Raw genomic sequence first — 23,072 nt, forward strand, 5'->3', positions numbered from 1 at the left:
CGTTTCGCTATCGTGTGTACCATAATAATTTCACTTTCTTCGGCCTGGTAAGGTAAGGGAAACGAACATTTTCCTTCGTCACAACCACTTCGTCCTAATAAGATTGTCTTTGTTTTCGAGCCGTATTTTCTATTACGCTTTCTATCCTGTTTCCTTTGTGTTGTTTTTGTTCCTTGTCACCTTTAAAATACGTCACCTTAAATTGGGACTAGAAGGAAGCAATCGAAGCGACAAAAAGGTTGCATTTTCCAACACGTCCAACTAGACGGAACCCTGCCGGAAAAAGGGCGTTTAGTGAAACGAGGCCACTTTTCGTCTTTGTCGTTCCTAAAATCCCATTCTCAAAACGATCGAATCAGAACGCAGCCTATTTGCTTTTTTTGCGCAAAGGAAGGTCCTTTTAAAAAGCAAAGGAATGCGCGCGCGTGTGTGTGTGTTGCACTGAGCCCGTTTTATTTTTGACAACGTGGCATTTCCTGGTGGAGGTGTGGCAGTGGGTTTGCTAATTAAAATTCTTCCAACGTAACCACCAACTCAACGGTTCGTTCTGCATAACCTGCGCACAAAACACTAGAGATGCTATCAAAGCTCGTCGAAGGCACGTTGCTTCTGGCCCTACTTCGGGCAAAGAATTCACCATCCAACCGCGCTAAACCTAGCTCATTCGTTTTCGTTGCACGATTTGACGTAATGCACCTACGGGAAAAGAAGCGTAAAACAGCAAGGAAACATAAATTTCCCAAACGCCCAAAACCCTTTCGGCACCCTTGCCGATACTCTTTATTCCGTTGCGGCAGATTGCAGGAGCAGAGAAATAAATAACAAATCAATAGTATTTCCAAAAAAGGAAATAATGTGATGGAACACGGCATGATACATTTTAAGATACATTTTTTGGCTAAAACTGTGCAAAATCACGAACATGTAGAACGAAATTAGCGCAGCAATTCTTTTGCGAAGCAATTTAACAGTCTTTTTTAAATTATTATCTCTTTTTTAAATTATTATTCTATTAAGCCATCAAATCAGCTAGATAACGAGCCAAATCAAATTTGCCACCTAGGCTACCAACGGTCCATTTGAAAACAAAACGAGCGCACCTCAGCTAACTACACCTTGGGCGTCTTGTTGGTAAACAAACAAGTGAACTGTCAAATCGACTTCCGATCGCTAACGAGTGTGCAGCAAGTTGCGTGAGCGAACACAGATCTTTCGTTGGTGATAAATCGAGCTGCTCTTCGCAGGAACAGGAACAGCAAACAATTGTGAATTTGGAATGTGTGAACACTTCATTTGGTGAAGCAGAGCACGTTGACGATAACACCGTACGTTACACGCGTGTGCGAAAAGGACAAAATGCCTCACGGAGATTCAACATCACCGCGTACAGGGGGACGTGTAGAGGAATGCGGTGGAGAACATTCGGACGAAAAGGATGAAGAAACTCCCTCGCCATCCGGATGGAAAAACGTTTCCGAAGACAGTATCGATGGCAGAAAGAATGTAAGCAGCGTCTCGAATATAAACAACAGCAGCAGCAGCAGCATCTACCACAACGAAGAATCTTTTGTCGACAAAATTCGATCCAACTTTTCGTGCATGTTTTCAAAGCTGTTGCCGTTTCGTCTTTCAAAGGACGTCATTGAATCGTCGCATAATCAGCAGGAAGTGCGAAGATTATCCCGCAGCCTTGCAACGCAAACGCCAGAAGAGCTGGGGCAGGTGGTTCATCATTCACAGAATGTGCCCGAGTCGAATGAGTTCAACAATAACAAAAGCCTCCTCTGTGAGACGGCTGCAAAACGTCGCCGACTGTGTGAAAGTGAAGGAAAAACGTGCGACGTTCCCGAGCCACCGAAGACTTTGGGCCGATTCAATACGGTGCCGGCTGTTCAAAACCGCCGCCTTACCGGTTTTCTTGGTAACGCACACTATCGCAAACGAATGCAGCAGCAACGGCACCATGGCAATATACACAAGCCGCTGTTCGGTACCCCACATCTTCAACCTACCAGGGGGAGAAACGATTCCTTCGCTTCCTCCCAGCGTCCATCCTTCAAACCGTCCATTACCGCTGTGGCAAAATCGCTGACCACTGGTTATATTCCGCCGGAGTACGGAGGGTCACCGTTTTACGAAGGGTTTACTCGCTACGGTGGTGCATCCGCCGCACAAATGCTGGCCAGGTACGATCCTAATTCAACGGCAGTCACTACGCTGATAAGAAGAAAAATCCCAACAGAAAACGGATCGGCCTCCTCTTCCCGTGGCTCGACAGTTCCGTACCCTTCGCAACGAATACTTGCGATAGTGGATAAATATGCTACGAACAGATCGGACCGCACAGCAGCCCATTCGAAGGCGACACTGTGTAAGTCACGGTCCCTTCCAATGGTCCAACCAATGCGCGTGCCAAAGAGAGAACATTCTCAAGAGACAGAGCAGCAGCTGCAACGACCACTGCCGCCGATTGTTCCCTTGATGGAGTACACGCTCCCGGTACAGCTCGGACTCCAACCTCCGGTGCCGATCAGTCCTATAGAGCGAAACAAACAAAGCACACCGACCGGTGGCAAGCAGACAACGAAAAGAACACGGATACATGCAAAACCGGTAAAGGAACCCCAGCTGTCCAAGATACAGCCGGTCCAGCTCCCAAACGTACAGCTACCCCCGCTGATCAAAGGGTTGCCACAGTTTGATAACATCGTACCATTAAAAGGTCGCACACTTCCGGTGGCCGATAACGTGCGTGAGTTTAAACCTAACGCAAGCGACAAAGAGACTAGCGTTCGAAAACATGATCAGAAACAGACACCACCAGAGAAAACAGAAAGTAGTACAGCCAGTACACTACTGCGTGAAATCAATACGTTTGTATTTGCACGACCGCAGCTACTCGGAAGCTGGCCACCTCAGCTGCAGGATGATCCATTTCCCGCTGCGACAATGAAGTTTAAATTTGCCGAGCCAGAGCCGTTGCATGATGACCAACCGCCGGTACGATCTTTCAAGGACCTGATGGCTGATTCCGGCAACAGATGGGCATGTGAGGTGTGTATGGTACGAAACGAACCACACAAGAAAACCTGCATCGCTTGTAACAGCTCTATGCCGAAGTCGAAAGAATCGAAACCGAAGGAGTCAAAATCATCAAAGGAGTCGAAACCGAGAGAATCGAAAGCGAAGGAGTCGAAACCGAAAGAATCGAAAGCGAAGGAGTCGAAATCAATAGAGTTGAAATCGAAGGAGTCGGTATCAAAAGAGTTGAAATCGAAGGATTCGAAACCGAAGGAATCGAAACCGAAAGAATCGAATCCGAAGGAGTCGAAATCGAAGGAGTCGAAATCAAAGGAGTCGAAGCCTAAAGAATCAAAACCGAAGGAGTCGAAACCTAAAGAATCAAAACCGAAAGAGTCGCAACCGAAAGAGTCAAAACCGAAGGAACCGAAACCGGAGGAACCGAAACCGAAGGAGTCGAAACCTAAAGAATCAAAACCGAAGGAGTCGCAACCGAAAGAGTCAAAACCGAATGAACCGAAACCGGAGGAACCGAAACCGGAGGAACCGAAACCGGAGGAGCCGAAGCAGCACCGCAGCTCACGGAATACAGCTAACACCAGCAAAACTACGTCCAGCGTTACCACAAATGACAGTGAACCGTCTAAGCGGTGGAAATGCACGGCCTGCAAAGTGCGTAACGAACCAACTGTATCGATCTGTGTTTCCTGTGCCAAGAAGAAATCATCCAGCAGTAGCAGCAGAACGAACGATCGAAAAGATCGTAGTCACAAGAAAGAAAGGTAAGATTTTAAGTCGCTCGTTGTGGACCAGAGTATAGAACAGTTACATTTTACTTTTCTTTCCAGCAAACCACCAACGACAGAAAAAACCAAGCCGTAAATGAGCGATCAGGGGTGAAGTATTGCATTGCATGGTTGCTGAAATATGTTGAAAACGTTTCAGCAAGAGCTAAATCTGATATATGATATCTCAATGTGAAATACCAAGATTTAGGACTCGAAATTCATTAAGTTTGCCAAACTGACCGATAGACCGATCAGGATAATTTTTATATTTTATGATAGTTTGTTACATGAAATGTATTCTTCGCCGAAGTACAAAAGACTTTGGGGTAAGATAACCAAACGTTTTCTTTTGATATGAACTTTTTCTTACGATTGATTTACAATGAATTGAGGAACATGAATTGAATGGAGGATTTACTACATCAACAACTCTTTAACATAAACAAATAAAGGACTACACAGACACACGAAGCATTAGGAGAAGATAACCACGCAATTTATTTTGATATGAATTAATTATTTCTTGCAATCGATTTGCAATTTCAGCAAGTAACGCAAATGAATTGAATGGAAGATTTATTATATTTTCAACTCAAAATGTATGAGCTACATGTACAACTTTCTCGAACTTTGGGTACACTAATAAACCGTTCAGAACCTTTTTGCATTATGTTTGGTCCTCCCGTAATCAATATCCCTAAAACCATACACTTTAACGCATTCTTCCTTTTCCACTAGCAGCCGCTCATTAGAAGCAGTGCGACAATCTCGAACAACAAAAAGAAAACTTATCGCAAGCCTTGTGAAGCATTCGTCAATTTCAGCTTTCCACAACATTTACACTACTCCAATCGTGGTGGTAGTGGTGTGTCCTTTCCTGCTTTTCTAGCGTACCGAAGAACACAAACATGGTACAAAAACCACACTGGCTAGATTGTACCAAATGGCGGGTGGTACGCGTCCATGTACGGTGAAGTGATCACCATTTCTATCACTTCAAGGGGTTTGGTCAGTGCTGGCCGGGACCCGGGAGGAGGGAATAGAAAACCCATGTTTCCATCGACACACACCACACACATACAACACACAACCCCATGGCTCAACGACACGCGGAGGGAGCCGTGTTCGAGCGTGTACGAACGAGCTCACTTTTCCAGCTCCTAGCTAGTAGCGTTAAATCATTCTGCAGTCCAGAGAACGCCCGATGGCATCTTTCTCATGTAGTTAGTTTGGCCTTTTTTCCCTTCCAGCACAAAATTCACTTTTCTACACGAAGCACAGAATGCTTTCGGGATTGAGAAAGGCACACAGACCAACCACTTCACCGTTGTATGTGGCGTGTGTCTGTGTGTGTGTGTGTTGTGCGAAGGACGTGTTAGTGAGTAATGTAGCGAGGGCTCTTCCCGCATCGATTCTTCACTGTAGCACTCGATGTTTGATACCGATGGCTTGCGGAATGTTTCAACATGCTGTCCTTTGCTGCAGATGTTTCGTGGTGAAAGGGTAAAAGTCCCACACGGAAAAAGCTACCGCTTTAAGCAGAGTCGATGTTTCACCAACAGCTACACTACATAGAGCAGGAACTCGGACACCAACTACACTTCGTCCTGTACATGTCCGACGAAAGCGACGAACGAATCGAATCTAAATGATGATGGATGAGTATTTGAACACCAGAGCAGGACGACACAAACTTTGTTCGAAAACTATAGAACAAAACAAAGTTACGCTCTGCTACCTCATAAAACGAGAAACTATTGCGCAGGTGAGAAACAAGAAACTTTGAATTCTGCTACTGCTGGTGCTGCAGAGACCGTAATCAAATTTATACTCTCCTATTCCTTGTCTCGTGTGTCTACCAACAGAATCAAATTTCATGTCTCTAAGAAGAAGCACTCCGGTCGTCAAAACACCGAGCACAATTACACATACAACACATACACACACACACAGTTTCTGCCACAAATCTCTTAACTTTTGCTGCATCGCTATGTATAATTTGATTAGACCTCACTTCCCTCCGCAATACACCAACGACGTAGTACAGTAGTTGAAGTCGTGGATAGTTTTAAGCTTTGCTGTTGAAAACAGTTAGAGAGAGAGAGAGAGCCAAAAGACCCTACAGATAAAATATATTGCCAAAGATACAGCCAAAAAACCCCAAATGAAACATGATGGTGGATCCACACGCTACGAAAGTGAGCTGATGTGCAAGGAGAGGATTGTATTTCCAAAACGGCAAACTCGTTGGCTCCGATTGCCCGCAGGGTACACAAACTATGCTGAACCCAACCCTGTCGCTATTCTAACCGGCAAATATGAGAGCCTTCGCCAACAAAAAAAAAGGAATAGCAATACTGTACGAGCTCTGCCCCAAAGGCTTCAACAAAAGGATGACCGTTTTGGGTACCACGATAGAAATCCTGGCAAATCCTCATCATCGATAAACGGTAAGCCGGTCGACGAGGGGTTGCTGCCAAAACGGGACTGGACGACATGCTTTCTGCGGCCCAAAAAGCCTCCAGAAATAAAAGAAGGGATCCCACACACTAGAGGCAACCACCACCACCACCACCATCACCACCCTTCACCACACGCACCATTGGGAGGGTTCATATAACCATGAAAAATGGAGGCGATTATTATGTTCCATTGGCCTCAAAAAATCCGTTCCTGCTAACAGAAGAGAAGGGTTCGATCGACACACACACAAACGCAAAAAAAAAGGATGCAAATAAACCCCCGCCTTGCCATGGAGACCGGGGCTTATCGAGAGGGATAGGGTTTCCATCACTCCCGATGGTTGCGATCGTTTCGAAATGTACACTGAATTTATAAAAATGATTATCTAGATCCCGAAAGAAAACTGTTCCTGATACGTCGAAAGAAGGGGCTCGATATTTGGACTGCAAAATTATATACTGCAACAATTTATTCGTGCAGATTGGTAAGTGTTTCTCGCAGAAAAAAAAAACAAGCGTGATGTTGCGGTGGTGGTTTGCTTCGGTAATTCCCAATCAATATGCGGTTCAGCTTCAGTTTCAAAGAAAGGATCCATTCCAGCAATTTAGCCGCATCAAGATAACATTTATAGCACTCTCCCACTCTCGCTCTCACTCTTCTATTGTTGTAACGAAACTCCCGCATCAGACGGCAAAATGCTTTTGAAAAGCCGGCACCATTAGAAGTACCCCCGTTTGTCCGGATCTGAGGTAATAGAAAACGAATGTTGCCATTGCAAACCGATTCCAGTGCGCTGTAGTATCCCTTCTTCTTTGGTACAACCGGCTCCCTGGAAAATAAACGACCGATCATTAATTGGCACCAGATGCAGCGAGCGGTGTTGCAATGAAGAACGAATGCCATTAGAATGCAAAATTAATTTTGGTTTCAAGCAAAGGGGGACCCGTTCTAGGAGCGTTCTAAGTTCCATTTCGAGTGTGGCAGAAACGCTAGCAGCTAAAAAATACGATGAAAAGATTGAGAGATTTAAAGCAATTCAACGTTATCAACATCTGCTGTGAGATGTTTGAGAGTTTCAGTTTAGTAGTTTAAGGCAACTCGTCAAACAAACACGATTTCAAATGATTTTATTTAACTTTGTCCACTTTTAGATAATCAACGAGCATTCCCAACATTTCTCATCGAACTTTACCTTGACGGCATGCAGCTCAACCTCAGTTGAACTTGAAACGAACTTCCCAAGAACAACAATGCTTTCTGCACCGTCAATGAACTGCCGAGTACAAGAAGAATGATTGAAATTGGAACTTCCTGCAGCAACGGTTGGCCCGCCATCAAAGCACACACAAATCACCAATTTAACTTCAACCACTCGAAACCAGCCATCGGTATTGTTTCTTCTCCCCAGGAAGGAGACGGTTCTGCTGGGCTACCAATTACCGCCACGACCAACCAGACGATTTCATCCTCGCGCAAACAATAAAATGGAAACAATGTTCAGGCAGGGAGGTTAACGACAAGAAAAACCACTGAACCATTCCCGGACCGCAGCGCAGCGCCTCGCGAAACGCGGACCTTCTACTGAAGCGCACGAGGTGGAGTTCAAGGTGATATAATTGATGGCGCGTTATGCCTTTACGTTCGCGGACGTACACACGCACTTGTTGGCCTCACGGTAGATGATGACGAGAAGGTGACGCCTAGGACTCGGTCGGGTTTCTCTCCCCTCCCGTGGGGAGCGTTTTTGCATGCTGGCCGGTTGCGGTCGGTGAAAGAGTTGAACCGTATCGATCTGATTACTCTCGGACATGATTTTTTTTTCCCCTTCCGTTTCGGTTCGCTGACCTTGAAACACATCACGCGTCAAGGAATCGGCGATTATCGAACAGAATTCGCTCGACTAAATCAAGTGTTCACGCAAAGACGCTCGTAATCGTTGGATCCGGCCCCGGCCATTGCCGGCTGTATGGGACGAAGGTATGTGCGTTAACCGATTATTATCACGTCGCGCCTCGTGAGAGGACATTTCAGGCACGACTGCCTGTGTACCCCCATTATTGGTCGCTTGGTGCCAAATCGGACCGGTTGACCAGACGTGTATGAATGTCACGAAGTTGCACGTAAGCTGGTGTAGGGGCTATTATCAACGATCTGTTGGATTTTGTGGTGCCACGGGAGCATGCAGCAACTTGCAAAACATACTTTGGGAGGGTCTTCATTATTTTGAATCAATTTAAAGAAGCTATCAGCACTATCGGGAACTATAGCATCAAACGAAACCGACTACATCCAACGTGTAACGCTGTGGGGTGGAACGTCTCTACCACTCTTCCATTTTTAATCCCAACCTTAATGTCCGTTCTACAATATGCAATGCTTCTGTCTGCGGTTAGCCAAGCCATGCCATTGAACCTACCCTAAATTAACCTCAAACCACCATGCTCCATCTTTTCATGCAACAAGCAACCACCAAACCCCAAAGACAATCGGTTACTGAACTTCGCATGCGAAATGCCATCGACTTGCTGTGCTTCCTCCCCCCCACCGGCCTGGCATACTCCGGATTGCCTGCAGGATCGATCGACACCGAAAAGTTAACAGTGAATGTCAAGTAGAAACAGCGATTGTGCAAAAACGACGCTCGTGAGAATGTGCAGCAAAGAAAAACTGTTTCGCCAAGTACATTCATTTTTTTTATTTTAGGTGCTTGAAATTTACAATAACCATTCTTCGGCGTCTCCAGCTGCCTCTCGACAAGTTTACCGAAAAAGGTACCACCGAAGCGAAGGGAAACGTAAAGTTTCGTGCCATTGTCGATGGAGGTGTATGGAAGCAAACCCCATCCGGCCCGGCAGTTGCTCTCCGATGAATTGAATGATTGGAACGGTTGGAGGAAGCCGGGTAAGAACGGATCCTGGGCACGGACAGTTTGCCGTGAAACTTTAGCTGCGCGGCAACTCCGGGATAATGCTTCCGAAAACCCAGAATCGAAACCTGAGAACTCGTGCTGAGTTCGACCGAAACGTACAGAGGGAGCATGGAAAAGAAAATACCTTCAAAGGTTCCAGCGGCGGCTGATAAGAAGCCCTACCAGAACTTCGGATACCGGAAAGTACGAGAGCAACGCACTCTGAAGGGGACACCCGGGATGTTTTACACTTCTCATTCTTCCTCACTTCCAATATAGTCCACGGAATCCACGGAAGGCTTCAGTCGAGAGCTGAGAGGTTTATGCAGCCTATGCTTCCCGTGGTGTGCATTATGCGCTCCAGAGGCCCCTAAAACAAGGGGCTGAAACAATAAATGGTCGACGAATAGCAAGCAAAACCATATAAATCCTCACAATATGTGTAGCTGTTAAGGAGCACTTTGTCAGCGTCAGCCGGGGAGAGCAGCTAAGCGCGCTGAACACAGCTTTATAAGGCTGCATTAGAGGAAGAGAAAGAAAGACCAATCCGGCGCAAATCCCTCACCCCACACATCATCTTCGTAGCGGGTATAAAATATTCAACAGCTTCAGACACCATCTGTTCCTCGGCACGGAGAGAGAAGGTGGCCACCACAGCCAGCCAGCCAGCCACCAAATTGATTGTTTGCCCAGGCTAAAATACCAATCAGACACGAAAAAGCTGAGAAACGGCAACTCCGTTTTCCCACGGGGACACGGGGACTTGTGGCCGGAGGAAAAATAATTTCCCCCGGGATCAGCAGCTAGATAGGATTTAATTTCTCAAACTGAACCACTCAGTGCCCGCCGCCCGCCGCACGAATAGAGCGGATGACGTGATGGTGTGCACGGTTCGGACCAGATGTTTCCTTCGCAACACGGGACAAAACAGCAACAGCGGTGCAGCGCGCGCAACAACAAATCTTCCCCACTGCAGGGAGGGCATCTTGTCGGGGCGTGAAAAAATGAAAGCATCAAGGAGAACGACCAAAGCAGCACCAACTGCATCCGTGACATCATCCGACAGAATGCAGCAAAAACAAGCAACCCAATACAAATGCGATTCGGAAAATAAAGATACACCGAGCAAAAGGGTGCCGTTAAACTTTGCTCTCGGCCACGCTTGCCCGTGAATGTCAACCCGCCGTTTGGCACGGCGCTGCTCGGCGGCACACAAATGGCACGACACGGGCGTGCCCCCGTGGCGCGATGAGGTGTCACTCAACTCACACAGCGAGCTTTTTATGCACAGTTGTATCGTCAGCCGAAAAGAAAAACCATCCACACTGGGGAAGAAACGCAGACGCTTTTGAACCATTTGAACGCTCGCTTCTGTCTGAAAGCTTATTCGATTATGTTTCGGTTGCTTTACCTCCTAGCGACGAAAGCGACATGACTAATCAAAGTTGGAATGCTGTTTGTCTACAAAAAGGCCCGAAAAAAGAAAACACATGCCTTGCAAATGTCTTCACATTCGGTGACAGACTTTTCTTATCGTCGCTTTAAAACTAGCATTCAGCCAATCATGTGACGCGCTATGCCAGACATGCAGCAGCAGCAGAAAGTTAAACTAGTCCATCATCAAGGACGCGCTGTGGCCGCTTTATGCTTTCACTGCATGCATGCTGCAGTAACACAACCAACCAGCAGCCGTGAGACAAGAAGTAAAATGTCATGAATAATTAATGACACGCGCGCTCGGGGTCCGGGACGATGGCGGACCCGTGCCTGTGTGGGACTGCAACTCGCCCCATCTACGTCGGGGGGGCAAAGTTCGCGACCAACTTTTGCTTCTTTTATTGCGCCCATCACAGCTTATATCACGCGGATTTTGTGGGTTTTATTTCCGGTGCCTATCAACAGAGAGAGAGAGAGAGAGAAGTAAAAAATCCCGGGAAAGTCTTCTACTGCATTGCCGCATAGAAGACCTGGAACGTCGGCGTGGTTCGCGTTTTGGTAAAATTTGGACCGTAGGACTTTTGATAGTTTTGCCATCAAAGCCTAATGAACAGAAGGGGGGGGGGGGGGGGCTCTGTCTTTTTGCCCCCTTGCCAGTGCAAGATTATTTTAGACCCTTTTTTACACAAAATGTCCGTCCGTCCGTCACTTGGTGCACGGTTTTCTCTTCTTATCATTCTCTTCTACGGTTGAAACACGTCCCCAAGAGCAGTTGAACTTCATGAACTGGAACGAGATAGCTTCGGTCCGGAAATAGACACAGCTCAAAGAACGATGGTCTGGCTTATGTGCGAGTATTACAACGTTTCTACACCTTTACATGTTACAATTTTTGCAGACTTTGCAAATCTGAGGGACAGGTTTCCCCTTGAAAAAAAATCTGGGCTAATCACAGCACTTGCTAGACCTTTCTGCGTTTGATTTCCGCCACAACGGCCGCACTCTTGCTTCAACCAGAAATTCCGGCTCAAAAACTGCAGCCCGAAAGTGCTCTCGATCGAGAAGAATTTCCGGTTCAACCCGCGGGATCAAACCTGCAAGAGGAAAAGCCTTACACATTCGTGCCGAGAGCCGGTTATTGCTAGCCTTTTTTTTTGTCCTCTCGCGGTCTCTCTCTGTCGATCTCCTTTTTGTGTTACTTGCTCCACGATCAGGAAGTGTAGGTCACAAAAAATCAGCCACCACCATCATCATGTGTAATGGAAACCCAAACCAGTGAGCGCACAAACACACACAGACATGTAGAGACAGAGGCACAAGTATCTGCCAAGGGTCATGGAAGGGCACTGGAAGGTAACGAAAACACCTCAAATACGTGCTTCTGCCTGAGCCAACTGTTCTGCTGGCATCGACCCAGAGTTTTTTTATTGTGCGCTCCCGAATCCCACCCTGCACGGTTCAGTTGCTGTCTCAAACCTGTCTGGGTCGAGGGGCAAGGATCCTGCCCTAAGCCGCTAAAACGAACAGAAGGCATACCAGCAGCAGCAGCAGCTTCACCATTCCGTTTTTGTTCACATTTTCTCCTACGGATTTATGTTTTCTTTTTTGGCGTACACAACTTTCATCGCATGTGCACATTCGAGCGGTGTTGGTGGTGGTGGTGGTGCATCGGCCGCCAGCTGGCCCAGAACTTGGTTGAGTTCAACTCGCGGCGGACGTGATGAATGCTGTGGCAGCTGGAGATGAAACGAACCCTCTCCTGGATGATGCACCTGGATAAGATGAGAATGAAATAAAGCGCCTCTTTTCATGGCTTTTTGAATCGTTTCCGTTCTGTTAGGATCGATTGCTTTGTTTGCAGCACGTACTGAAGAAACTCAACATTCCTAAACGGTGATCCATCTCTCGTCCGCTCTCCCGGTGAGCGTTAAGTTCTTTGTTCGGGTTTCGGATTTTCGTTTCGGCTGTCAAGAAGTGTTTCTTCTGACGGCAGCGCACAACTATGCACTTATGTATGTGCAGCTCAGGTAGAGAGGAACTATTCTTGCAACTATTTTGATTTAACGTGGTGTTGAATAGAAAGGATGGTCAATTAAACATCATGTTTGCTTCTTGAAATATTAACGAACCGTATTCATTAGTAGAAATTAAGCATTATTCACACAAGAACGTTAAAATACACACAACAACTCATTCGTTCGGCATCGTTTCAGCCAACAAACCTACTGCTCACATCATCGCCTTGTCCTCCAAAATGAGTCATCTCTGTCGGTTCTTTTATGTCGGCAGATCGGAAAAGAATAAACGATTGCGATTAGAAGGGCAATCAGCTCTGCAAGCATTCCCCATTCCAAGGAGCGTTGCGGGCGATTGTGTGTACGGGGATTTCTTGCTGAAATTTAATTTCAGCATTTTCTGCTTCGCTTTCGACCGCGACTAGTCGATGGAAAAAATAATCCCCAGCACAAATAAGAAAAGAAACCTGCAAACAAAAATGCTGAAAAACAGCCCAAATGTATACAGGAATAAAACGCAACGCAACCCAAAGCGGACCAAAACCAAACCGGTGGAACCAAATGAAAATGAGCTGGAAAGGTTCAATGATGGAACGTCTGTGTGAGTGTGTGTTTCAAGGCGATCGTCTGGAAGGCTAAAACATCACGCCGAGAAGCGTACCACTTTACCCAACAACGCCAGCAGCAGCAGCAGCAGCAGCATTGCGATGCTCAAGGAGACGATTATAACGAAAATGATGATGATGATGATGATGAGATAGGGGGCCTCGGCACACTGATGCGGGCTGGCGCTCTCAATGCAAGGCGATTGCACGGTTGGAAAGCTGCCAGCCACAAACATAATCTTCAAGCCCGCATAAAGCACGTAATAGGCGAGCGAACGCATCAACCGACTACTATCCATCCAACCCGCCAACCCACCCACCCACCAACCGGGCCCATCAGGGTTCAGCAAACTTCCCGTAACGCAACGTAACAGAGGGAGACGATCGCAGAACAAGCAGCAGCAGGGAAATGAGAGTCGTTGGATTGCTTTTGCTTTTCGTTCGAAAGTGAGATGTTGCCTGTGCAATCTAAATGGAGTTGTGGATGCAGAACTTTTTATTTGTACTTTAATGACTACACTATTCTACCTTCTAGAACAACTTTGGCAAAAGTAATTCAAAATTGCACTGTATTGGAGTACATTCTTCTTGCTGGTTTATTAGGTTACTCTATTTCAATACATTTCCATAAGTTCAAAGACAACACCAACTGTCCTGTGGCATCTATACATCATTGATCATACACATCATCATATCATTACATATCTGAACCCAGACAAGAACCGTACCATACATTAATGGATCAGCAAGCAGAAGCATAATTGTGGTGACACAGTATATGACAGACTGTAGAGCAATAACACACAATGCGTCATTTCGTAACTTCGCAGTTTTTTCCACAAACAATCTCGTGAAAAATCAACAAGCTTTGTCTACAATATGTCATACAGTGTTGTTGCATTGTTTCATTCACTTCATACATGCAGATGAGCAATATGAAAAAGGGGTTACAGTAGAACGTCCACCAATATCTATTGCAAAAAATACCTGCCTATTTCATCATTTAATTGTTGTGGCCTCCTCAACGCCAATGCTAACGAAACACAAAGTACACACACACACACGCGTAAACAGACTGCAACATTCGCACATTTTAACCGCAACATATGTGTGATGCGTTTTTTTTCTTCTTCCCATGCGCAATTGTTTTCGGTGGCAAAACACACACGCCGCGCGCGAGTGCCGTTGTTGAGCGGTTCACACATAAAGCAAGCAGGCAGGGGCTCGCAACACCCCACCGGAGAGGGCCTTATGTCTCGGCATCAACGGAGATACGGTGTAGAAGTGTGTGGTGAGTAAATGATTGAAGGTTCCCTCCAATTCGCCAGGTACTACACACACACGCACACGCTAAATTGCTGAAGGCCTGTCTGTCTGTCTGGCTCGTCTGGCTAAGAGTGCCCATCAGCCGATGGCGGCTACCTTCCGTCCATCTGCCTTTTGCTTCACGTGTTTCCAAGCGAATTAAGCGACGACGGAAGGTTAAATCCACCAGTGCGCTGTCATCGAAACAATCCGGCACCAAGCAAACTGTTTTATGATTTGTCCTCCTTGCCTATTCTGGCAAATTGTCATTGCTTTCCATTACTGCGGCACGTTGCGCTGGAGACACCGAAGAGGAAACAGCAATTTACAACGACAATCAACTACAAAAAAACGCTCCTCACCGCAATCAAAATCATGGACTACAAGGTTTGTGCCTTTAGTTTCTTGTGTGTCTTTTTTCACGACTCCATGAACCAGGATAGCGTAAGGACAACAACGAAGTGACACGCGGCTTAAGCGATCTTCAGCCGCGTACCGTGACAGTGACATCAGTCGCGTCGAGATCACTTTTGGAAGGTGCAGGTCGTCCCAGGAACGGACACTGTCGGCTGTCCGTGACCGGGCGGTCAATCAAAATTACGGCCATTGCCAAAAGAATCAAGTAAACTCAGAGACACACACACACATATACAAACTCACCCAACACCAATGACGACCGTGTGAAGTTGTGTAAGGGAAACAATATAAAAAGAATGCCGATTAAAAGCCAAGGTTAAGTCAGGGTTGAGACGTTGCTGAGAAAGGGTCGCGAGAAGCGGTAGCGAGCGTCATCTATCATTGTGGCTTTGTGTATAAAAAAGGTTAGAAAAAAATGAGGGTTATTAAAAAAACTATTTCCTCGTGTGACGTTTCAATGTCGTCGATGGCACTTTTTACGAGGAGTATTTTTAACAACTCCGTCAAAAGACTTACTTGTATCAATGCAATACGTATGGCAAAATCGTACTACGTCATTCAATCCGGCTCGAAGGACCAAAATACTGGTTTGCGCTTTCGATTGGACGAATCCGTGCGAATAGAGGTGTGTGTTTTACGTTCGTACGAAGTCGAATAAGGCTCTCCACTCAAACGTGAGCATGGTTATGCATTATGATATGGTTTGAGACTAGTTTTCGAAACCGAGTCTACTATTTCCGTTACCACCGGTTACCAACCGGTTCGCAACGGAGCGGTTTTACGGCGCGAGCGTGAACGCGCACAGACATTGCGATAAAGCCACGTGTGTGTTCGTGCAGTCACTGCTTCCACCTCCGCCACCTGGCTTCTTGCCACGGCCACGGCGCTCTGCTGCGCGTACAGCAAAACCTTTTTTTCCCTTCCTCGTTGGGGGGACGAAGGGCCGTCGCACCGTTCCAAAGGTTGTTTAAAATTCACGGTTACATATTTACAGCACGAGAAGCCTTCCACTAGACGACGACAATGACGGCCCCATTCGTGCTCCCCACCCGTGTTTGTTGCAACTACAGGGTGGGAGACGACCCAACTTTATGCCTGGTAGGCGTTTGTGTGTGTGTGTGTGTGTGTGTGTGTGTGTGTGTGTGTGTGCGTGTGTTATTCAAAGCGCGTTTGTACTTCGATCACGTTTTGCTGCGCTTCCTCCGTCCGTTACATGCAAATGCAAATGTTGGCTCGTCGGACCTGCAAGCGGTGGATTGTTGCCCCCTTTCGGCACGGGGAAGGTTTCTGTCAACACCCAGCCAAGCCGGGCCAGCCAAAGTCAATATGGATGGTTGCAGTGTTTCTTTTTTTTTTCGTTTTCGCGCTCGCGATGCAAAGCTAGCGAAACAAATTTGGTTCTCTTTTAATGCTAATTTCCCAAGCCATCCGAAGGCTTTGCAGGGCTTGCTGTTATGAGAAGCCTTTTGCTTACGTCATTTTGGTTCAATTTCGCGTGAATCATCGCAAAGCGTTTTAATTTATGCGAAAACTCCGGGCTACCTTCGCGGCCACACGCAACAACATATCCTAAAAGCAGCCCGAACCGTGCAAGACTACCTTCGAGGTGTGACTCATTCGATAGCCATGCGTTGAAGTCAAATGCTCCAAACAAGTCGAAGCTAAAGGTGGTTGAGTAATGATGATTAGTGATGGTTCGACGTCGTCAAATCTTACCTTAGTAGGCAATCAAACGATAAATCCAATGCACTTCGCATACCACACACACACACCTCTTAATCCCCGAGATGAATTCTAGAAGTTAGCCAAACTAATCCTTTACGTCTTCTGCATCCGAGCAGAGTCAAGAGTGCAGATCTATAAAGTGATCCAGATTATAGCTCAACCAGGCATACTAATGACATGATGAGTTCTTGAGCTGCAAGTGCAATACAATATCTTGAATCCTGCCAATAAACTCATAAATACGATCTCAAAGTCCGCCTGATTGCTCCTTCGATCACTCGAAGCGCGATAAGCTAACCACCCAACCGATTTGCAGGAAGAAGAACATTTTATTTCTTTAGACATACAAATTGAATTCTCCTTTAAAGCACTTCGTGAAGCCTGCCAGAAGTAAAAGTAGGTATAGAGCGTGTTTATCATTGGTGATGCTGCCCGTTTCTGCGCGGTAATTCGTGTAGTATGTCGGTATGCCCATAAAAGGCCAACGTTTAACGACCATCTCGGGTGTCATTCGATGGTCAGAGCCTGCAGCACAAGCACCTATATGTTGTGGGGCACGCTGGTTTATGGCTAACAACGTCGGATTAATATCTACCAAGGAAGATATCTTCGGAAGATACATGCTAAAGAGGCCCAAGAGGTCCAAACCCTCCATATAACAGTGAACACAACAACATCTTGGGAAGCATACGTACTTCCTGAAACATTCTTGAATTCTTGCTATGATCTGACCCAGCAATATTTACTGGTTTAAAGATCAAAAGCAAATGCTACACCTAACAAGATGTGTTTCTGCTCGTCACCACCAATCATGCGCTTCTTTATTGGCAGTTGGACCACGACCATGGTTGCCCACTTCAATGCCATTGCTATTATGTCCCATTGCCCCCTGTAGCAACAGAAGGTTAAATGATGCTCTGTTGGGACGCCTCATCTGACACTCTTACCCCCGGAGCTTCGAAACCTAAACTTCGAACATTGTATCAATTCAATTATAAATAGAAAATGAACACCTCAAAAACACTCATCACAAGCTGTCCCGTGCGTGTGAGATTACGTAGCTCGACGTAGTGGCTCAATCGCGCGCAAAACATGCGGAATCGATTGCCGAGAATGGCACACGATCAAATGTAGCAAATAGAAAACTTGCCTCACTCGCAATCTCTCGAAACTTTCCAACACAAAACCAACGTTTGATTCAATTCACATTCAGCAAAAGTTGTCTTCAACCGGGTGAGACCGGTAGAACTTGGAAAACTCGAAAACATGCACACACGCACACCAAGTGCTTTGATGTACTAATGAAAGCTAAAGGCGCTATTAGAACCGTATGGCGATGACGCCAATGAAAATAAATGTCCAAACACAAATTAAAACCGATATCTGTTTGCAACAGCACCATCAACCGGTTTTCATACTTCACCTACTGTCAAGTCTTCGTACAGAACAGACACAGAGAGCGGTACACATACAGTGCTCTAAGCTGGCTTCCAAGCAAACAGGAATTTGTTTCTGCCGTGGCTAAAACTAATCGTAAACTTTTCCTACACGGGAAATGGGAAATCCGATACAATCTTCTAGGTGCGCCCGTTTCGGGGAGGAAAAAAAAACTTTTATTTTTGTGCTCGCGTTCTATTGCGTGCTGCCTGCGCCCCCGTGCCCTACGAACGGCGGACCAGCAGCTAGATTGCAACATAAAGACAAAGTTCCGCCTTGCCACTACGACCGACGACCCCCGCGGGTGCGGCTACGGGTGGTTTTGACGTTGAGCGGCACACCAGCACAGCACACCATCGGAGGGTAAAGGCACATCAAAATCCTTTTTCAAAACGAGACAGGAACGCAAACGTTTTGCGTATGTGGGTGTGTGTGTGTGTGTGTGTGAGTGGACCGGGAACATGCGCGTTCGGTATTCCCGGTGAACGAACACAACGAATCCCGATGGAGAGAGTATAAGCAATGGCGAGATGGTAAGGTTGGATTTTCTCCACTGGTTTCTCATGGGGATTTTCTATACAGGCACGGTGGTGGTGGTATGATGGGCAAGGGAAACCCGTAACCGATGGAAATTGTCAGATTGTTCATCGCACTGCAATGGTTTCGGCACAAGCTGACTCTATGGAACGTTTGCGTCGTGCATTTCATTAGAAAGCCATACCAAAAGTAGTGCAAACAGAGTTTTTTACAAAATGTTCCTTTCGAAAGAATGACTTCTTTTGTCCAGTTCTATGTGCTAAATCATGTTCTATGTTGCACTATGATAAGTCTACTTTCAGCAGCCAATATCAAGATCGACCGAGAGCTCTAGAAGCACAATTTCCATGTTCAGATAACATTTCCCCGTGTTAGAACACAACTTTAACTGTGGCGAAAAGTGACCAGAACATAAAACTCGAATAAGTTTACCATCATTGAGGAAAAGGACAATAAATACGACTGATGTTAGAAGTGAACATCATGTAAGCTCATCCCCACTAGTGATACACGTGAAGAAGTTCATCATCAACTCACTGCCACTCAGCGTCAACGCTAATCAACGCTGTTTGTCGTTGTGGTTGTGTGATGTACAGCTGACGGACGTGCTGTGAAGCTCTCCAACACGTCTCTGTGTACAAACAAACAAAGCAACCGCAGCAGCACCACCACCACCACCACCAGCAGTTGTTTTAACACCGATTGCACAAGCCTACCAGCAACATTTTCAATCGAAATCATTACTGTTAAGTGGCCCAGGCTGTCGGATTCGTAACGCGTCGCTATTCACTAAAGTTTTGAGCCCGTACAAGTACCAACCGTCGTACGGCTGCGGCTCGGAAAAAAAACCGAAAACCCACCGAAACATTCCAACAAAAGACAACCGGGAAACCGGGAACTCGTAGATGAAAAGCTGACAAGGGCCTAGAATAATGGCTTCAGCGCCACTCGCAGGAGGGATTTCACGTGAGGGCTTTTGTTTTGTCAGCTATCTTGCCACGATTTTCCATTCCTCCCCAAACAGACACATCAACCATCCTACACAACATACCCAACATGTTTTGGGGGTTCATTTTCGCTTTCAATCTCAAAACGCACAAAGAAAAAAGCTCACTGTTAGGGGAGAGGGGGGGGGGGGGAGGGAAGAAGACGGGCGGGAAAAAAATCGGAGAAGCTGCCCCATTAGGCCGATGGAGTAATCAAGTAAGGCTTTGGCCGGCTTAGCTGCCCTTGCCAAGAGGGGTGCAGTGAAGGTGGGAAGCGTGACGGGGACCGGAAAAAAAACGTTAGACGGAAAATGCAAACTCTCACTCACTCTTCGTGCTTCATCATTTCGGTTTGTTGCCCTTTCGTTTTCCTCTCCGTCCTCTGTTTCCTCATGCCATCACTCTCTCATTATTTCTTTTTTTTTTGCTTTTCGCTTCCACCGGTAATCGAGCAGTTTTTGTTTCGATTTTCTTTTTGTGCTTTTATGCTACAGCAGCTACCCCCTCTTACCTCTCCGCAATCCACAGCAACTCCTCGTCTATAAGGGAAAGAAAACAATGAAGAAACACACACATTTGAGACGAATCGCTGGGGGGGGGGGAAGGTGGTTTAATCATCAATGTCGTCATCGCTTCATGCGCGTACTTCGTAAAAGTGAAACAAATGGAGCACTGAAGGGGAAGGCAGACGGAGGGAGAGCAGCATGAAATGCCCCCAAAAGCAGAACAGAAAAGCGAAACAAAGGAAACTCGCACTATCCAGCGGGAGACACGCAAGCACACACGCCGACACACAACAGACACACGCTCACACGCCGAAGGAATGTCCGTCCGTTTTCTGTTTTTGTTACACGATATCTCACACGCGGTTGCCCTTTTTTCGCCCCCCTCTTCTCAAGCGTCACTCCCGTCACTGTATCGTCAAGACCGGACTCATTTTACTTTCGCGTGACGACGGTGTGTGGTGTGGCACAAATTTGTACTCCTTTTTTGTTACTGCAGCATACTTTTTTTCCTTTTATGTTTGCGAATTTCAGAGCCCTGGAAGAAGGAAGAGACGATACACACACAATGGCCAAACACACAATGGTTGCTTTGTTACCGTGCCACCCGGTGTTCCATTTTGGATCTCTGTCTTTAGACCTTAACAGACACACACACATATCGGGATAATCTTTATGTACAACGCAGTTGGTTAACTTTTAACCTTTAATCTACCAACTAATGTAATGAGTGTTTTATAATTTATGCTTCAAAAAAATCCACCCATTAATAAACACTATAGCAGTGAAAAATGATCTAAAATTATGCGTACGGAACATTGAACGCCCTCACGGAAATGAACCGAACCGTCCAAAGCATCGTCTAATCAACAAACCATTCCATAGCAGCATAAAGTAAACATAACGAGGAAATCACGCACACACCCATACATCCATACACCCATCCAACGTACAAGTCATCCTTGGCACAAAGAGCTGACCCATCGGCATGAATCACAGCCACAACGGTGTACTTGTGCTCGGTGTGTGTGTGCGTGTGGTATGCCTGCGCGCTTTGTGCGACTGTATATGTGCACGGCCAAATGAAGGCCCCTCTTCAGGGCTTGAAAACTAAATCACAATGAAACATGCCTGTACACACGCACACTCACACACACATTCACACTCACCCTTAAACGTACAGATTCACCCCCACAGGCAGGGCGAGCAACGGACGGTAGGGCGCACGTGCGCGCACACACCCTTACCTCGAACGAAGGCAGAAGGGCTGCCAACGGTGGGGGGGTGTGCCAGTGTGTTCTTGTGTGCAGCGGCTCAAAGCGCGCTATATGGTTGCTTTGATTGCCGAGAGATTGTGGTCTCGCACCACACCGCGGTGGTGTGTTTTTGTTCCGAACGGCTCTCAAGTGTTGGGTTTTTTTTCACGCGCCATCGAAATACCAGAACTTGTATGACGGAATGACACAGTTGGCGGTGGTACACGGTTGTATTGGAGAGAGACAGAAAAGATTACAACATACATCCAAAGACGAAGACGAAGGATAGTGGGAGTGGAGGAGGGGAGTGGGCAACTTATGCTATGCTAGCTATAAACATGATTAAAACTCACTTCCACTCGGTTCCACTGCGCCATCGTGATCAGCACCATCGGGAACCTTCTATTGCTTCGTGCGGGCTCTCGCTCTCTCTCTCTCTCTCTGGCGCTCGCTGCGTCTCTTGCTCTCTTGCTCTTTGTGTATGGTTGTAGTGCGGGGTTGAACGGGCAGACACGGACTCCAGGGGACGGCCGGATGTGAGCGCGGACGGGTGTTGCGCGTTGAGGTGGCAATGAAAAAGGGAGCTCTGGCTCCACCGCCCACTCCCACTCAAAACTCTCTCCCTCTCTCTCCCTCTCTCTTTGGCTCGGCTCGTTCTTTGCCCAGCTCTGCTGTGCACATTTCCCTTTTTTCTCGCCCGATTTGCACGGTCGAATGCGTTTCAATGCGCTAACTTCCGCTACGGCGGTACCAAAAAAAAAAAAAAACACACACACATACACTCCTAACACTGCACCCTCTCGCTAGCCCCTGCAGTACACCATAAGGGCGTGGACAGAATGGAGCGGAAGAAAAGTGTGATAGCTTTTCACCCAGAACGCAATAGAAAATTATTCCTGTAGCCAGCACACTCACACACACACACACACACACACAAATAGGGGCGAAATTCTAAATTGAAACTGTGCTAGCACCAAACAAACAAACATCGGAAACCAAACACACACACACACGTTGCTAGCATGACGAAGCAACAACGGGCCCCACACACCATCAAATTGCGTACATAATGAGGGAATCTATTTTTTTTTTTCGTTTTCTGTTTCACCAACATAACACACGCACACAGCCTCGGTCAAAATAAAACCTTCTAGATGTTTTTCCTTTCATTTTCTTCACCACCGCCCCACACATCGCAGCGCAATTTCTCTCGCTGGTGGGGCTGTTTTATAAACCTTTTATCGTCTCTCTAAATACGCACATACACACACACAAACACGCCCAGTCCCACACACGGTACACAAGCGGCACACGTACGCGAAAACACACACCACACATACACACACTCGCACAGTCTAAGTGGAAGCGCTCGTCTCCCCACAAAAAAACCACACCAAACTGATTCGAAATAGCGATAGGAAGGCAGAAAATGCGAACCAGCGCATTTACATTCAGCACCACAGAGCACAGCGATTGGCTATTGTGTAAGATTATATATAGAATGGGAAACTAACTTTTTCCTCAGCAACCGAGCGCGGTTCCACCGTTGTTGCTCCTTCCGAAGTGTAACAATGAATGAGGAGAATCAACAATGAATGAAAGCGACATACCCGAACAGGGCCAGCTTAGGCGGTGCTCTATGAGAATGCCGAGCACGCAGCACTTGGTC

At 46.6% G+C, this 23,072-nt stretch overlaps 2 protein-coding genes across 15 annotated transcripts in view; one reads left to right on the top strand and one right to left on the bottom strand.

Annotated features, from left to right (window-relative positions):
• LOC121591162 (ataxin-2 homolog) overlaps nucleotides 1-22,981 on the bottom strand; it is a 61,171-nt gene extending 38,190 nt beyond the window's left edge. For 7 of the 14 annotated variants that reach the window (XM_041911597.1, XM_041911593.1, XM_041911608.1 and 4 more), the window contains exon 1: nucleotides 21,757-22,974. The gene's annotated coding sequence lies outside the window, so the exon portion shown is untranslated. Of the gene's footprint in view, nucleotides 1-19,973; nucleotides 20,150-21,756 lie in introns of those variants that run through there. The other 7 variants (XM_041911603.1, XM_041911595.1, XM_041911594.1 and 4 more) reach the window with 6 other exon arrangements.
• On the top strand, nucleotides 511-4,479 carry LOC121591165 (proteoglycan 4-like). Its single transcript, XM_041911609.1, has 2 exons — nucleotides 511-3,803; nucleotides 3,870-4,479. The coding sequence occupies exons 1-2, from the start codon at nucleotides 1,357-1,359 to the stop codon at nucleotides 3,901-3,903; spliced, it is 2,481 nt and encodes an 826-aa protein (XP_041767543.1). The 5' UTR covers nucleotides 511-1,356; the 3' UTR covers nucleotides 3,904-4,479.
• Nucleotides 22,982-23,072: the final 91 nt, after the last annotated feature.

The sequence above is a fragment of the Anopheles merus genome, chromosome 2R (genome assembly GCF_017562075.2).
Source record: "Anopheles merus strain MAF chromosome 2R, AmerM5.1, whole genome shotgun sequence".
Classification (NCBI taxonomy): Eukaryota; Metazoa; Arthropoda; class Insecta; order Diptera; family Culicidae; genus Anopheles; species Anopheles merus.

What these genes read in the sequence shown, in the direction of transcription:
- LOC121591165 (XM_041911609.1), top strand. Translation starts at nt 1,357, where the DNA reads ATGCCTCACGGAGATTCAACATCACCGCGTACAGGGGGACGTGTAGAG. An exon ending in CGTAGTCACAAGAAAGAAAG is followed by an intron (nt 3,804 to 3,869) that starts GTAAGATTTTAA and finishes TTTTCTTTCCAG; the next exon opens with CAAACCACCAACGACAGAAA.